The sequence below is a fragment of the Narcine bancroftii genome, chromosome 2 (genome assembly GCF_036971445.1).
Source record: "Narcine bancroftii isolate sNarBan1 chromosome 2, sNarBan1.hap1, whole genome shotgun sequence".
Classification (NCBI taxonomy): domain Eukaryota; kingdom Metazoa; phylum Chordata; class Chondrichthyes; order Torpediniformes; family Narcinidae; genus Narcine; species Narcine bancroftii.
The window spans coordinates 216,545,548-216,562,730 of NC_091470.1; the positions used below are offsets into that span (position 1 = coordinate 216,545,548).

General features: G+C 43.9%; 1 protein-coding gene across 6 annotated transcripts in view; it reads right to left on the reverse strand.

Moving 5' to 3' along the window:
• tbc1d31 (TBC1 domain family, member 31) overlaps positions 1-17,183 on the reverse strand; it is a 120,855-nt gene that overhangs the window by 94,679 nt on the left and 8,993 nt on the right. For all 6 annotated transcript variants that reach the window (XM_069920280.1, XM_069920281.1, XM_069920279.1 and 3 more), the window contains exons 2-5: positions 14,242-14,388; positions 12,542-12,657; positions 9,935-10,113; positions 4,008-4,156 (exon numbers count right to left, since the gene is read on the reverse strand). In XM_069920280.1, the coding sequence (XP_069776381.1) occupies positions 4,008-4,156; positions 9,935-10,113; positions 12,542-12,657; positions 14,242-14,388 (591 nt within the window). The remainder of the gene's footprint in view (positions 1-4,007; positions 4,157-9,934; positions 10,114-12,541; positions 12,658-14,241; positions 14,389-17,183) is intronic.

The following is a 17,183-nucleotide window of genomic DNA, read 5'->3' on the forward strand; positions in this document are numbered from 1 at the left end:
ACCGGCCCCTGCACTTTGCCTTCACTGCAACACCAGCCCCTGCAGCGTAGCTTCTCCATAACACCTTTGCCGTAACACCGGCCCCCTACACCTTTACTGTAACACCATCCCCCTGCACCTTTACCTTTGCCTTTATCACCGGCCCCCTGCTCTATTGTCTCATTGTAACACTGGCCCTTGCACTTTGCCTCCACCATAACACCGGCCCCTGCACTTTACCTTCACCGTAACACCATCTCCTTGCTCCTTATTTCCCCGTAACACTGGTCCTTTGCACCACCTTCGCTGTAACACTGACCCTCTGCTCTTTTGTTTCACTGTAACACCGCCTCCCCTGCCATTTACTTTCACCCTAACACCGGCCCCCACACCTTTTTTACCTTTGCCATAACACAGGCCCCCCTGCACCTTTACTTTCACCTTTATCACCGGCCCCCTGCTCTGTTGTCTCACTGTAACACTGGCCCCCTGCAACTTAACTAACACCAGTTCCCTGCACTTTACCTTCAACGTAACACAGGCCCCTGCACTTTACCTTCACCGTAACACCGGCCCCTGCACTTTACCTTCACCGTAACACCGGCCCCTGCACTTTACCTTCACCGTAACACCGGCCCCTGCACTTTACCTTCACCGTAACACCGTCCCTACACTGCTGATTCACTGTAACACCACCTCCCTGCTCCTTATTTCCCTGTATCACTGGCTTTCGCTGTAATACCGACCCGCTGCTCTTTTGCTTCACTGTAACACCGTCACCCCTGCACTTTACCTTCACCGTAATACCAGCCCATGCACCATTGCTTCACCATAACACCAGCCCCTGCACCACTGCTTTACTGTAACACCAGCCCCTGCACCATTGCTTGGCCGTAACACCAGCCCCTGCACCAATGTTTCACTGTAACGCCAGCCCCTGCACCATTGCTTCACAGTAACACCAGCCCCTGCACCATTGCTTCACAGTAACACCAGCCCCTGCACCACTGCTTCACCGTAACACCAGCCCCACACCACTGCTTCACCGTTACACCAGCCCCCGCACCACTGCTTCACCGTTACACCAGCCCCCGCACCACTGCTTCACCGTAACACCAGCCCCACACCACTGCTTCACTGTAATACCATCCCCTGCACCACTGCTTCACCGTAACACCAGCCCCTGCACCACTGCTTCACCGTAACACCAGCCCCTGCACCACTGCTTCACCGTAACACCAGCCCCTGCACCACTGCTTCACCGTAACACCAGACCCTGCACCATTGCTTCACCGTAACACCAGTCGCTGCACCACTGCTTCACCGTAACACCAGCCCCTGCACCACTGCTTCACCGTAACACCAGCCCCTGCACCACTGCTTCACCGTAACACCAGCCCCTGCACCACTGCTTCACCGTAACACCAGCCCCTGCACCACTGCTTCACCGTAACACCAGCCCCTGCACCACTGCTTCACCGTAACACCAGCCCCTGCACCACTGCTTCACCGTAACACCAGCCCCTGCACCACTGCTTCACCGTAACACCAGCCCCTGCACCACTGCTTCACCGTAACACCAGCCCCTGCACCACTGCTTCACCGTAACACCAGCCCCTGCACCATTGCTTCACCGTAACACCAGCCCCTGCACCATTCCTTCCTTAACTTGAAGTTGTTAAGCTGTTTCTCCTTCTGTATTCTCACCCTTTTTTAAATAAGAGAAATTAACTGTGTATTACAGTTTGACACTGTACAATATTCCTTGAATCCATAACTTTTTTGAGAACTAAAAAGTTCTTAGTTTAATATGATTTGACTTTGAACCACAATTGCCAAAACCTAAAATGAACGCAGCTGAAAAACTAACTCATGAAATCAGCACTGTTAATTAAAAGAAAATGATAGATAAAAAATGAGGAGCTGTTTTCCCTGTTATTATTGTGGGTATCTAGAGGTCGCATTTTCACGATGTTTGCAAAATAATCGGAAAGGAAGATGAGAATGCATCACTTGCTATGGCATGGATTTCAGTGGCTGAGAAGTGTGGCAGGCAGATTCATTAGGATGTTTTAAATAAAACAAAATGGTGGCTCAGCCAGAACGGTGATATCAGCAGCCTGCTATTAATGCAGATCCAGGAGAGCCCTCCTCCCCCGCGGTTCCTCGGCCCTCCTCCCCCGCGGTTCCTCGGCCCTCCTCCCCCGCGGTTCCTCGGCCCTCCTCCCCCGCGGTTCCTCGGCCCTCCTCCCCCGCGGTTCCTCGGCCCTCCTCCCCCGCGGTTCCTCGGCCCTCCTCCCCCGCGGTTCCTCGGCCCTCCTCCCCCGCGGTTCCTCGGCCCTCCTCCCCCGCGGTTCCTCGGCCCTCCTCCCCCGCGGTTCCTCGGCCCTCCTCCCCCGCGGTTCCTCGGCCCTCCTCCCCCGCGGTTCCTCGGCCCTCCTCCCCCGCGGTTCCTCGGCCCTCCTCCCCGCGGTTCCTCGGCCCTCCTCCCCCGCGGTTCCTCGGCCCTCCTCCCCCGCGGTTCCTCGGCCCTCCTCCCCCGCGGTTCCTCGGCCCTCCTCCCCCGCGGTTCCTCGGCCCTCCTCCCCCGCGGTTCCTCGGCCCTCCTCCCCCGCGGTTCCTCGGCCCTCCTCCCCCGCGGTTCCTCGGCCCTCCTCCCCCGCGGTTCCTCGGCCCTCCTCCCCCGCGGTTCCTCGGCCCTCCTCCCCCGCGGTTCCTCGGCCCTCCTCCCCCGCGGTTCCTCGGCCCTCCTCCCCCGCGGTTCCTCGGCCCTCCTCCCCCGCGGTTCCTCGGCCCTCCTCCCCCGCGGTTCCTCGGCCCTCCTCCCCCGCGGTTCCTCGGCCCTCCTCCCCCGCGGTTCCTCGGCCCTCCTCCCCAGCGGTTCCTCGGCCCTCCTCCCCCGCGGTTCCTCGGCCCTCCTCCCCCGCGGTTCCTCGGCCCTCCTCCCCCGCGGTTCCTCGGCCCTCCTCCCCCGCGGTTCCTCGGCCCTCCTCCCCCGCGGTTCCTCGGCCCTCCTCCCCCGCGGTTCCTCGGCCCTCCTCCCCCGCGGTTCCTCGGCCCTCCTCCCCCGCGGTTCCTCGGCCCTCCTCCCCCGCGGTTCCTCGGCCCTCCTCCCCCGCGGTTCCTCGGCCCTCCTCCCCCGCGGTTCCTCGGCCCTCCTCCCCCGCGGTTCCTCGGCCCTCCTCCCCCGCGGTTCCTCGGCCCTCCTCCCCCGCGGTTCCTCGGCCCTCCTCCCCCGCGGTTCCTCGGCCCTCCTCCCCCGCGGTTCCTCGGCCCTCCTCCCCCGCGGTTCCTCGGCCCTCCTCCCCCGCGGTTCCTCGGCCCTCCTCCCCCGCAGTTCCTCTGCCAGTGGTGATGCCGACCACCCAATTCAAATGGCTGGTGAAAGGGGCCGGTAGTGTTAAGTTTCAAAAAACATTGGCAAACCCATTAAGGTCCCTGCCCAAGATGGTGGCCAGACCACTAGGACCAGCACAGGGCACCAGAATGGAAGAATATCTCCCCCACCTACCTGGGGGAGGACTCCATCAGGAAGGAAACCACGTCAGCAGAACAGCAATGGGCTTAGTGGATGAAGGACTAATACTAGGCCAGGACTGCTGGAGACCGACTGGCTCATGGGAACCAGGTTCAGGTCTGGAATCTGTGAGGGTGCCGGTGGAGTTCAGGGCAAAAGAGGGGTCTTGGGTGTGAGCAACTTCCTGATTGCATCGGGTGTTCAGAACCAGGTTTGCCGCTGGAATGGTCAGTAGGACATACAGCTGCAGAGGTTGCAAACAAAGTTTATATTTATTTACATGACCATGAAGAAATCTTGGAGAAATACTAAAATAGAAGAAAAATAATACAAGAGTAAAAGAGGAAGAACAGGGAATGGCATTAAATGCCAAACCAAGTATGATGAGCCAAACAGCCTCTGTCTGGGGGCTGTATAACCAGATGTATTAAAAAAAGAAACACAAGGCAAGCGAATTAAAATTGATTTCTCAATTTAAAATTCATTAGTCAAAATTAAGCACAATTCCTACCTGGTGACAGCAAAGGATCTATAATATATTCGGGATTCATCTGGCACTGGTAATTGGTACTTGCAATGAAGTGTATCACTTTCCCAGGCAAAGATAGAATCATCTTTAAAGCAACTGAGGATCATATTACTCAGTGGAAGGAAATAAACCTGGATAACAAAGAAAAAATAAATTAGTTTTTTTTTTAATTGAAAAACTGACCACAATAGCAAGACCACACCTGAAGCACTGGGTAGAGATGGGAGGGACTGTGCATGAGGGATGTATTTGAGGCAGTTCATTAATTGAGCTTCTCCGCCACCCCCCCCCCACCCAATTAAAGAATGATGAATGATTGAACAGGCTGGCTCTCTACTCTTGGGAGTTCTGAAGAATAAAAGATATTGTTAAAATGGAAAAGGTTCTGGAGGATGGGAGTGGTGACAAGTTCAATTCTGAAAGCACATTTCTCCTTAGGGATAAGTTGAGAACTACAAAGAATGGTTTCTGAAAATGCAGTTGTTCATTCAATGTAGAGGTGATGAGGAGTTCCTTTTCTCAGATGATTTCTAAATTTTGGAATTCTCTAGGGCAAAGGTCAAATTAATGAATACACTCAATCCTAAAATGGACTGACTTTCAGTCTTTGAACATGGGTTAAGGGGAAGAGAAAGTTTTAATTTATGCAAAGGCAGAGTGTAAGGGTAATGTGTAGACCACTCTTTTGAGTCCACAGTTAGCACCAAGAGCGCTGATAGTGGGAAGCTGGAGGGACTGTGATGGAGTGAGTGTGGACATTAACTCTATTTTTCTTTGAAAGAAACTTCTTTTTGTGATGAGCTCCTTCATTGGCAAAAAAAAAGTCATTCAATAGACAGTAAAAATCCTTATTATCCAGAATTCAAGCAATTGGCCACCTCAAGCAACATGCAAAAAGAGAGAGGAAAATAAATAAATAAAGCATGAGAATAAATATGATTTTGTGGCCACTGGAATTGAAGTGGACACGATGAAATAACCACACCAGTCATTTTTAGAGTGAATCAAACAGATTTTATCTTCAGCACCCCCGCAACCTTTTAAAAGCCAAAATCCACGCTCAGCACACACTGTTGTAATCACCCACTGACATCACATGGCTGGTTCGATGTCTTCTGAGAGTTGTAGTGCTACCATAGTGCCACTACAAATTTTAACAAAAGATTAAGGACACAAGGACAACTTAGAAGATGATTTTGGTTTTCTTAATATTTCCATATGCAGCCCTATTATTCACAATCATCTTTTGCAGCCTTTCTATATTGGAGGCAGGTTTTAGAAAATGGGTCGGACTGGGTATTAAGAGTCTTTGGGATTTATATATCCAAGGCAACTTTGCATTATTTGAACAGTTAACAGTTAAATTTAATCTTCCTAAAAGACATTTAAAAAAATATATATTTACAAATCAGGCACTTTAACCAACCTAAACTTTCTAATTTTCCCCGAATTCCCAAAAGCAATGCTCTGGGTTTACGTTTTGATATAAAATTTCATCATGGCGGCTTGATAACTACCATTTATGAAAATCTGATGGATCTAAAAATGGGTTCAGGAAATGAAATTAGGAGGGAATGGGAATAAGATTTGAATATCTCTATTGGATCTCTAGTAGATTGGGATACTACTCCTGACTGGGTTAACAAAGCCTCATTTTGTGTACAACCTGTTTATTGCAATTCAAAGTGGTACATAAAATACATTGGTCTAAGGTTAAGTTATCCCATTTTTATTCTGACATGGATCTATTATGTGACAGATGTAGAATTCATGAGGCATCACTGGTTCATATGTTTTTAGAGTGCCCAAAACAAAGATTTTTGGGGACAATTTTTTCAGATAGTTTCAAAGATTCTTAGGATTAAAATAAATCAGTGGTTCTCAAACTTTTTCTTTCCACCCACATCTCACTTTAAGTAATCCCTATACCATAGGTGCTCTGTGATTAGTAAGGGATTGCTTAAGGTGGGATGTGGGTGGGAAGAAAAAGTTTGAAGACCACTGTTTTAATTATACCTCATTGACTCGTTATGTGTATGGTTTCATAATTCCAAAGGAAATGGGCAAATGACAATTTTTCCTCAAGCAAAATATTTCAGTAACAATTGGGTCTAGAGCAGCGATTCTCAACCTTCCCTTCCCACTCACATCACACCTTAAGCAACCCCTTACTAATCATAGAGCTCTTATGGCATAGGGGTTAAAGTGGTATGTGAGTGGAAAGAAAAAGGTTGAGAACCACTGAGATAGATACTTGTCCCTGTAATGCTCTGTTTGGTTATTCCTTGAAGTATAACTTCAAAAATAACTCCTCAAAGAAGATTTGTAATTTTTACTTTGGTGATAGCCAGACGAGCAATTTTGATTAAATGGAAAGATGTCTACCACCGACATACTTGTGTTGGATACAAGATATAATGTCTTGTTTGAACTTGGAGAAAATCAGATATACAATTAAAGAAATTATGATTGAATTCAACAAATTATGGGGCCCATTCATGGATTACTATTATAATTTGATTAATATGGACTTGTGTGCTCTGGGTGCTATTTGCTCAATGTGCAGAGGTCGAAACTCAATCCCTGGCTTATTTTCCCTTGCTATTGACCATGTTTAGTGGGAGGAGTAGGGGGAATTTCTTTTTCTTTCTTTTTTTTCCCTCATTCTTGTTTTTTTTCTTTTTTGCTTTATATAGGTATCATATCAGAATCATTTTCTAGAATACGAACCGTAGCTCCTCCAATTAATTTTTTGTTATTAATATGATCAATGTATATATTACTCTGTATAATTATATTATGATTCATATTCTGTATGTTAATGATGACGATTTTCTGTTTTATATATGACATGTAACATTACTCTCTTTCAAAATGATAAAAATATATTGATATGAAAAGTTTAAAATTGTAAAAGTACAACTCTGATTATCCAAAATTGGGTTCTCTGAAATCCTCAGTGCTCCCAAATATTTTTCGGAGCCGAACTGAATGGGGACGTTGGGCTGCCCGCGGCAGAGGGAACCTTGGGCTCCCAGGCAGGTGCAGGAACCTCGGGCTCCCAGCACCAGTGTCGGTGATCGGTGGCGGCCAGCATTTTTTTGGTGAGAATTAAATATAATTGTAGTGCTTAAAAAACCTTCTCTTGTTGTTTGTTGATGTTTAAAGACTGTTACAAGTGATTTGCTGTTGCTGCTGGGCTGTTTTTAAAAAGTGACCAGTTATTCAAAAAGCAAATCGTTAATCTGACATCGACCCATTCCCGACCATTTCAGATAATCGGAGTTGTCCTGTTACTTCTAACACATAAACCTTGCGAAGAAGGGAGCAAATATTCAGTCAGCAGAGTGCCTTGGTCATGCTTTGCTTGTAGCAACAATTGAATAAAGTTATCTTTGAATAAAATGGAGTAACCCAAGATGAAAAGCTGTTTTTTTTTTTTATTTTTCACACTATGAACCATACTGACCAAAATACACACAAACATTTCCCTCTTGAATATACACAGTGTCATTTTCTCCCCTTTTCCCCCCTCCCTTCACCCCCCCTCCCCACCCACTCAACGTTCAACATATATGATACGTTAAACCCATTAAACAATGTCATTGATGACACATTGTTGGGGTGACTCTCTTAAAGAGTCTCCTATCCCTGCTTTATCAGAGGCTTTATCTATTAGCATATTATAAAATATATTAATCAGGCTTTATCTATAAACTGTGGAGGGGGGTCAATTATTTATAAATGTTATTGTTTGTCTGTCGGGCGGCTCTGTGGAGGGGAGGAACCTGCAGATGCAGTGATGGTTAAATGTGAATGTGACTGAAAATAAAGTAAAATGCAAGTGAGGTTTGTTCAGTGCAAGTTCAGGAAAGTATTTTTGTCTTTAAATTGTTTATTCTTAATTCAGATATATTAGTGTGTGGATAATGGTTCTCCCAACTTTTCTGGGAATATGATAACCTAAACTTTGTTTTGATTTACCCTTGTAGTAGATACACTTGCATTGTTCTTAATGCAAGGTTATCTACTAACCCCCATAGATGCTGGATACCAGTGGTTTTATTGTATTATTATTTTCCACCTCAAAACAAGGGGAATGGTTTTTAAGGGCTTTGGGGAAAATATTCATCCTGTTATTATGCACATCATGACCAATGTAGTAATAGACTGTATCTCACACTGATCTCTGTCGTCATTGGAAGTGAGGTTCAGTGGATTAGAGACATCACTTCACATTGCCAGTCCTTCCCAGTTAGAAATGTATCTCACACTGAGGTGGTTTGAGGGTAAATCATGACAAACCTGAGGCGATCCTATTCCTAGATGTCGGGAGAACCACGATTCAGCTGGCAGTTCTCTGCATCAATGGTTTCAACAATGTTTATTTAGTTCTGTAAGGACATTTATGAATCTACGCATTTGCAAGCAAACCCAGTGGTATAACTGGAGAGAAAAAAAATGCATGATACTATAATAAAGAGGCTGCTCTGTTTGGAAAATTGAATATCAAAAACATAAATACTGATAACTAATGATCTTGTTCATTATTCTAATGAAGATTGCAAAGACCATTTTGGACATGTTAATGTAGCAAAGACAATAATAGCATTGCAGCACTGTGATTGGATGCAACTGGAGTCAATGTACCTCAATGAGGATGGAATGGTGTACAAATGAAACTTTGTGTCAACAGAATTTTGATAGTTTTCAAGAAATTTAGAATAAATGTCCACTCTCACTCCAACACATTTCCACCAGCTTCCCACCATCAGTGCTCTGGTATTAACTGTGGAAGTTCATATATAACCGTTACAAGTGTTACAAGTGAGACATAAACGTTTTTCGTAAAAACACAAAAATGCAGGAGGAACTCAGCAGTTCTCACCTTGGTGAGGTAAAGATATATAACTGGCATTTCAGGCCTGAACTCATCCTCAAGGTACGAATAAAAAGCAGGCAGATGCTTATCTTAAAAGTCTGGTGAAAAGGGAAGAATGGGAGGGGGGGGTACAGACCAACAGACAAAAGAATATTAATTGGATATGATAAGAGAACAAGAGAAAGGATAAAATTGATTGGGAGAGGGATGGTTGTTTTTGTCTCTGTGAAAGGGTAGAGCGAGACAGCTAGAGGAAAGGAGACATAGGGAAAGATGAGGGGGAAAGGGGCACTGACAGAAACCGGAGAAATTGATGTTAATGCTATCCAGTTGGAGGGTCCCCAGATGGAGTACATGGTGTTGCACCTCCATTTTGTGGATCGTATCAGTCTAACTGTGCATGAGATTATGGATAGACATGTCGGCATGGGATTGGGGTGGAGAATTGAAACAGGTGGCCACTGGGAGATCCATGCTATTGTGGCGGACAAAGCTGAGGTATTCAATGAAGGGATCTCTCAGTCTGTGTCCAGCCTCTTGGTGTTCCCATTGTGGTCTCCTCTATATCAGAAGCTGGATGTGGAGGAGACCCCATTGCCCCCATCTTCTTTCCTGTAGCTCTGTCTCTTTTACCTCTAGAGCCAAAAACACCCCTTCCCAATCAGTTCTCACCTTTCCTCTATCCTGTCTTATCATATCCAATTAACATCTTTTGTTTGTTGGTCTGTACTCCTCCCCCTCCATTCTTCCCTTTTCACCAGCCTTTTAATATAGGCACCTGCCTGCTTTTAGTCATACCATGAGGAAAGGCTCAAGTCCATAACGTCCGTAATATATTTTGACCTCATGTGGACATTGCGAGACCTGCCAAGGTCCTCCAGCACTTCTATGTTTTTACTACAATCACTGCGTCTGCAGACTTTTGTGTTTTACTCCATGTCACTAAACTTGCTTCTATGCATGTTATTTGCTGGTGTATCAAAGATACTCATTCATCAACTACTTCATTCTAACCGCCCATACTAACCTTCTGAATGTCAACAGACGCATTTACATTTAGTTTCCTCTTTCGCTGGAATGTGTCCAAGTCCCAGAGTTGAGCTGTATCAAGTGATGTGGTGATAGCGTATCTTCCAGATCCGTCAACAGAAATGGACGAAACTGTTGACTCGTGTCCCTTCATCCAGCTCACCAGCTCTTTAGTCTCTGCCACCAACCAAAGACAAGTATGTGGTGTGTGACATGTTCGACACAACTCAAGTGGCATATATGTAAAATTACTGGAGTTGGGTTAAAAATAAATGGACTTTCTTCTGTTAGTTTTAGCCAGCTTGCTATTTTCATGGCTGGCATCAAATCAGCAGCTATTGCAGACACCAACATGAATGAATGAAAGCAAACACAAATGATAAGTCAGCTAACAAAGGGCCAAATGTGGTGTGCACATTTAGGTGTGATTGTGCCACAATATTACAATACCAAATTTTATTTCCTCATATATCCTATTATTCTTGGTCCCCTGTAACATTCCACAGAGAAATTTAAAGAGTAGAAATTCACAAGGAGTTAAACTGTATTTTTGTTGATGCTTCCCTTGCCTGACTCCAGTGCTCAGAAATAGTCTCTTCTATTACAAGAGACTTCAATTTATGGGGGGTACAATTTCAGGACTGACAATTGCTTTCTGCAACTTCATCCATTATGTACGGAAAGCCTCAAAAGTGAACACTGAAACCTCCATAAAGATATATATATATATATATATATATATATATATTTATTTATATATATATAGGATATCTATCAATATAGACACACAAGCACAGCTTGTTGTATCACTGCCTGGTACGGGGGCACCAACTCTCAGGACAAGAAAAAACTCCAGAGGGCTGTTAACTCAGTATGTGACATCACAGGTACCAGACTTTACTCCATCAAGGATATTTACATGAGGCACTGTCTTAAAAATGCAGCCTCTATGCTTAAAGACCCCCACAACCCAGGCCACACCCTCTTCACACAATGGCACAAGAACAGCTTCTTCTCCGCTGCCATCAGATTCATGAACAATCAATGAACCAAAGACACTGACCTACTTATATAGAAAAAATATACACACACACATTTTATATGTGGTTTATATTTTTATAATTTTATATTTATAAATATATATTTATATTTTATAGATACTATATATTTAATATATAAACATTTCATCAGGAATAGCAAGAACTTGGTGGATAACCAAATAAAAGGGTTGAGAGTTGGTTGAAGGGGGATGAGCACAAGCTGGCAAGTGACTAAAGGTGGTGGTGGGGGTGGGTAGCAAATGTAGAAAAAATGAGAGCTGACAGGGACCAGAGGCAGATACACAATGACAGAAAAAGGATGATGGAGTGGGGAGCTACAGGAATGAAGGCGTGATAAGGGAAGGGGGCCAGAAATATACCATATATAGTTCAGTTTTTAGGACCAATTTTCCAGGTCAGATTTGGAGGGGTCAACTTTTACATGATTCATACTTTTGATCTCAGTAAGATCCTGCATCGTTGAAGATATTGGTTGCTTGGATAGTTAGGATAGGGTGGCAAGTCCACTGCTGGGGCGGCGGGAGCCTGGGTAGGCTGCTGGGCAATGGGAGCTCAGGTGGGAAGAGGTTCACTATTACACGGGATCACCTATTACATTAGTATATACAGTAAGGGTAAGTGTGTTAAGGGGAGTGGGACAAAAATGGAGGAGTTGTTTCTGGAAATAAGAGTTCGATATTGATGCTGTCTGTTTGGAGACTGCTGAGAAAGAACATCAAATGTTGTTTCTTTAATTTTCATGTGGCCCCAATTTGGCAGTACACAGGACCATGGATAGACCCGTCAATGTGGCAATGGGAAGTGGAAATAAAGTGTTTGGCAACTGGAAGATCTTTGCTATTGCAATGGACAGAGTGAAGGTGCTCAAGGAGACCATCTCTTAATCTCCGTTCAGTCTCCTTGATGTAGAGGAGACTGCATCAGAAGCACCGGTTGCAGTAGATGACCCCTACATATTCACAGGTGAGGTGTTGCTTCACTTTGAAGACTGCTTGGGGCCCCGAATAGTGACGAAGGAGGTGGTGTAGGTGCAAGCATAGCAATTTTTGCAGACACGAGGATATGTGCAATTGGTGGAAAGGCCCAAGTGGACAAGGGAGTCATGAAGTCAGTTATAAACAGAAAGGGAAGGGAAGATGTCCCTGCTAATGGGATCCCGTTGTAGTAGATGTAAATTACATCGAATGACAGGTTGGATGCAGATGCGAAGTTATATTTCTCATCATTGACAACAATAAATCCTGATTTTCTCCAGAATCAATCCTGCATTTGAGGTCAATTATTACAACCTTTCCTCATTGGCTACCTGAGATTTAACTAATTTAGTACAGATTAAAATCCAATTTATCTTTGTGCTCCAGATGTACATTATATGAAGAGCAATAGAATGCAAGAAGACTTGCTACAAAACATTTTAATCACATTGCACCTAAATATTTCATTCAATTCATTCAAGATTTGCATTTCAATCATGGAATCGAACCCCCCCCCCCCACCCCCCCACATGTAAATCAGTCATTTGATGGTTACAGATATTGTGGTACCTGTGTCGAAACACTTCACAGAATAATCTGCTAGTGCAACCAGGTATTCTGTCTTCCTTCGGAGATTGAAAGCTAATGCTGTACATGCCTGCCCAGTACGTTGCACCAGCTTAAAGCTACAGAAACAATAACAAACAGAAATCAGCACAGTGAATAACGCCACAAGATTGCCGACATGAATATAATGAGAAGTTAACTTCTCATGAAATAGCAATGAGTTACTTAATGGGATACCTGGTATGAAATTATGCGCTGGTCTAAGTGGTTCTCAACCTTTTTCTTTTCACTCACAATCTTTTTCTTTCTTTGGCTTGGCTTCGCGGACAAAGATTTATGGAGGGGTAATATCCACGTCAGCTGCAGGCTCGTTTGTGGCTGACAAGTCCGATGCGGGACAGGCAGACACGGTTGCAGTGGTTGCAAGGGAAAATTGGTTGGTTGGGGTTGGGTGTTGGGTTTTTCCTCTTTTGTCAGTGAGGTGGGCTCTGCGGTCTTCTTCAAAGGAGGTTGCTGCCCGCCGAACTGTGAGGCGCCAAGATGCACGGTTTGAGGCAATATCAGCCCACTGGCGGTGGTCAATGTGGCAAGCACCAAGAGATTTCTTTAGGCAGTCCTTGTACCTCTTCTTTGGTGCACCTCTGTCACGGTGGCCAGTGGAGAGCTCGCCATATAGCATGATCTTGGGAAGGCGATGGTCCTCCATTCTGGAGACGTGACCCACCCAGTGCAGCTGGATCTTCAGCAGCGTGGACTCGATGCTGTCGGCCTCTGCCATCTCGAGTACTTCGACGGTAGGGATGAAGGCGCTCCAATGAATGTTGAGGATGGAGCGGAGACAACGCTGGTGGAAGCGTTCTAGGAGCCGTAGGTGATGCCGGTAGAGGACCCATGATTCGGAGCCGAACAGGAGTGTGGGTATGACAACGGCTCTGTATACGCTAAACTTTGTGATACCACTTTAACTAATCCCTATGCCATCGGTCCTCTGTGATTAGTAAGGGATTATTTAATGTGAGATGTGAGTGAGAAGGGAAGGTTGTAAATCACTGCTCTAGACCCAATTGTTACTGAAATTAGGAAAAATTGTCATTGGCCCATTTCCTTTGGAGCTATGAAACTGTGCACATAATGAGTCAATGAGGTACGATTAAAACCATCCACACACCACCTTAAGCAATTCCTTACTAATCACAGAGCACTGATGGCATAGAGAATACTTAAAGAGGTAAGAGAGTGGAAAGAAAAAAGGTTGAGAACCACTGCAACTCCCAACATCATACTTTACAATACAGTATTCCCATTATCCCAAAACCTAATTGGCTAAATTCTGCTCTAACTTCTAAATGCAATAATGTAAAACTGATGCTATAACAGCATCACGTTAACTGTGACATGGTTGGAAGCTTTGCTTCTACAATCAAAACAATATGCATTAATATTGCACCATAATATGGCAAATTATTTCCAGGTGCATCACAGCCACAATGTTCAATGATGAAATGGAGATACGAGTTAAGGAATACTTTATAAGACCAGCGAGAGATAGCAATTTAGGAAAAATATTTCAGAACTTAAGAGCCATAGCAGCTAAAGATACAGCTGCCATTGATGAGGCAATTATATTCAGGATTGCATGAGATCACAGAAAAATAATACTTTCAATGAATATTGCCACATTTTTTTTTAGAAAAATAACTCACCTATTCCTACTCAAATCAAAGACATAGATATTGCCCTGGTGGTCACCAGCAAGAAAGGCGTCACCTGTCGCATCAAATGCAACATGAAGGAATCGAATGATCTTCGAGGGATATCCCACCACATTATGAACAATATTTACGATGATACTGCTCGAAAACAAAAAGGCATGGGTTAACAAAAAAATTTGTAAAACGGTCAGTCATAATATTCTATTACCTTCTTATACTGGTCATCCCTGGAACAATAATTGTACAAACTTAGATTAATTGGTGTTTGTTGCAATGACATTTCATTAAAGTTTTAATTTTCATCATCATTTAAATGGGTGTACTTACCTGAAAAGTAAACTCTCAGCAAATATTTAAAATTAGGAATATTATTGATTGCCCAGATGCCTATCCAAACTACATATTTTTTGTTCATTATATTGGTCACATTACTCAATGTTTACCAGGGTGGTGGTGGAGGAGGCAGTGGAATATTTCTTTTTACTGGCTGGTGATCTAATCTGCACAAGACCATCATGAAGGAACAAAGGCTCGTTAGTGGAATGGGAAATGTTTCAAGTAAAAGTTAAAACAAAGACCAGGTTAAAACAGAGACAGGTTGGATGTGGTTAAAACAAGGACTGTTGGCGAGGGTTTAAATTAATATGGCAGGTGTATTGGGAAAGGTTGTGGCTGGTATTACACTGTCCCCTACCTAGTCAAAGGAGACATTAGCTGCCAATCAAGGTTTGATTCTGCCCCACCCATTAGTGCACACCTTCCTTAGACCCATGTAAATTACCTGGACTGCACTCTCCAGCCTGCCTGTACTTGGCCTTGGGCCATTGGCTGTTGTAATTAGATTAACCCTCCTTCCCCTGAGCTATTGGCCCCCAGTAAATGTTGGGGGTAATGTATTACCATGGACAGATGATTGGTTATCCAATGGAAGGCAAGAAAGTGTTTCTTGGGTTGGCAATCAGCATTGAGCAGAGTGCCACAGGGGTCTGTGCTGGGCCCACAAATGGTCATGATATAAATGACTTGGATGAGGGGATTGAGTGTAGCACTGCTGATGACAGTAAACTGAGTTATAAAGCAAATTTTGTGGAGGATGAAGAGGGTCTGTGAAGAGATATAGATAGGGTAAGTGAATAGTCAAGGATCTGGTAAATGTACGATGTTAGTAAATGCAAGGCCACCTGTTTTGGAAAGAAAAATTGTGGATCAGATTGTTTAAATTATGGGAAAATTGCAGCACACTGTTTTGCAGAGGGACTTGGAAGTGCTAGTACATGAATTGCAAAAAGTTAGTTTGCAGTTGCAACAGGTAATCAAAAAAGAAAATGGATGGAATATTGGCCTTCACTGCTCGAGGATTGAATTTAAGAACAAAGAGGTTCTGTTGCAACTGTACAGGGTACAGGCGAGGCCAAACTTGGAGAACTATGTGGAGTCTAATCTCCTTAGTTTTTTTTTAAATTATTTTTCACACTGTGAACCGTATCAATCAAAATACATACAAACATTTCCCTCTTAAATATACACAGTGGCATTTTCTCCCCTTTTTTCCCCCCCCATCTTCCCTCCCCACTGGTTATTGGTGGGAAGTCCTCCAGTTCTATTGCTAATAACAGGGGTGAATGATCAGACAGCAATCTAGCTTTATATTCAGTTTTCCTGACTCTCCCTTGAATATGGGCTGAAACAAAAACATGTCAATCCTTGAGTACGCTCCTCCATATATCCATAAGTTTCATGTCCTGCATTGATTTAACCATAAATTTGGCCACTTTATTCTTTTTGCTAGTCTTTTGTCCAGTTTTATCCAAGTTTGGGTCTAAATTAAAGTTAAAATCCCCTCCTATCAATATATTTCCCTGCGTATCTACAATCTTCAAAAAAATATCTTGCATAAACTTTTGATCCTCTTCATTAGGTGCATATATATATTGATCAAATTCCAGAATTCTGAATATATCTGACACTTTATCATTACATACCTCTATTATTTCCTCCTCTATTTTGATTAGTACATTTTTATTGATTAATATATCTACACCTCTGGCTTTTGAATTATATGATGCTGCCGCTATGTGCCCTACCCAGTCTCTCTTTAATTTATTATGTTCCATTTCAGTTAAATGCGTTTCCTGCACAAATGCTATATCTATTTTTTTCTTTATCTCATACGCTGTTTACACCTCATTTCTCCTTCCTCACCACCACCTTTCCCCTTTTCCCCATTTTCATCTCTCAGTTTTCCCTTTTTGAACTCAACACTTCTAAAACATAAAATACTTCAACAACTCCCACATCTAAAATTCCCTTAACTCCAAGTGTTCCCCCCCCCCCCTCTGAGTTGCCCCTTGTCCCTTGCCGGGCAACCACAACTCCCTTCTCCTTTTGGATTGCGAACCCGCTCGCAAGCGTCAACTGATTTCGCAGTGACTGTTATTCTCTCCCACCCAACCCCCTCCAGAAGACTTTTATCTTTACATTTAACAAACTCACCCTCTTTTTTTTTCTTTTTTCCCCCCTTACTTCCCTTTACTTTAGTTCTTACATTATTTTTACATCTTTATATGTAGTTTGTCGTCATTCTTGTTACATCTCTTCATCTCTCCTTCTGTCTTGCAGGCGTTCTGCAAATTCTCGTGCTTTCTCCGGATCCGAGAACAGTCTGTTTTGCTCCCCTGGGATAAATATTTTAAGCACAGCTGGATATCTTAACATAAATTTATAGCCTTTTTTCCATAGGATCGATTTTGCTGTGTTAAACTCCTTCCTCTTCTTTAGGAGTTCAAAACTTATGTCTGGGTAAAAAAAAATTTTTTTGACCCTTGTATTCCAATGGTTTTTTGTCTTCTCTAATTTTATTCCTTGCCCTCTCCAGTATATTTTTTCTTGTCGTGTATCTCAGAAATTTTACTAAAACAGATCTTGGTTTTTGT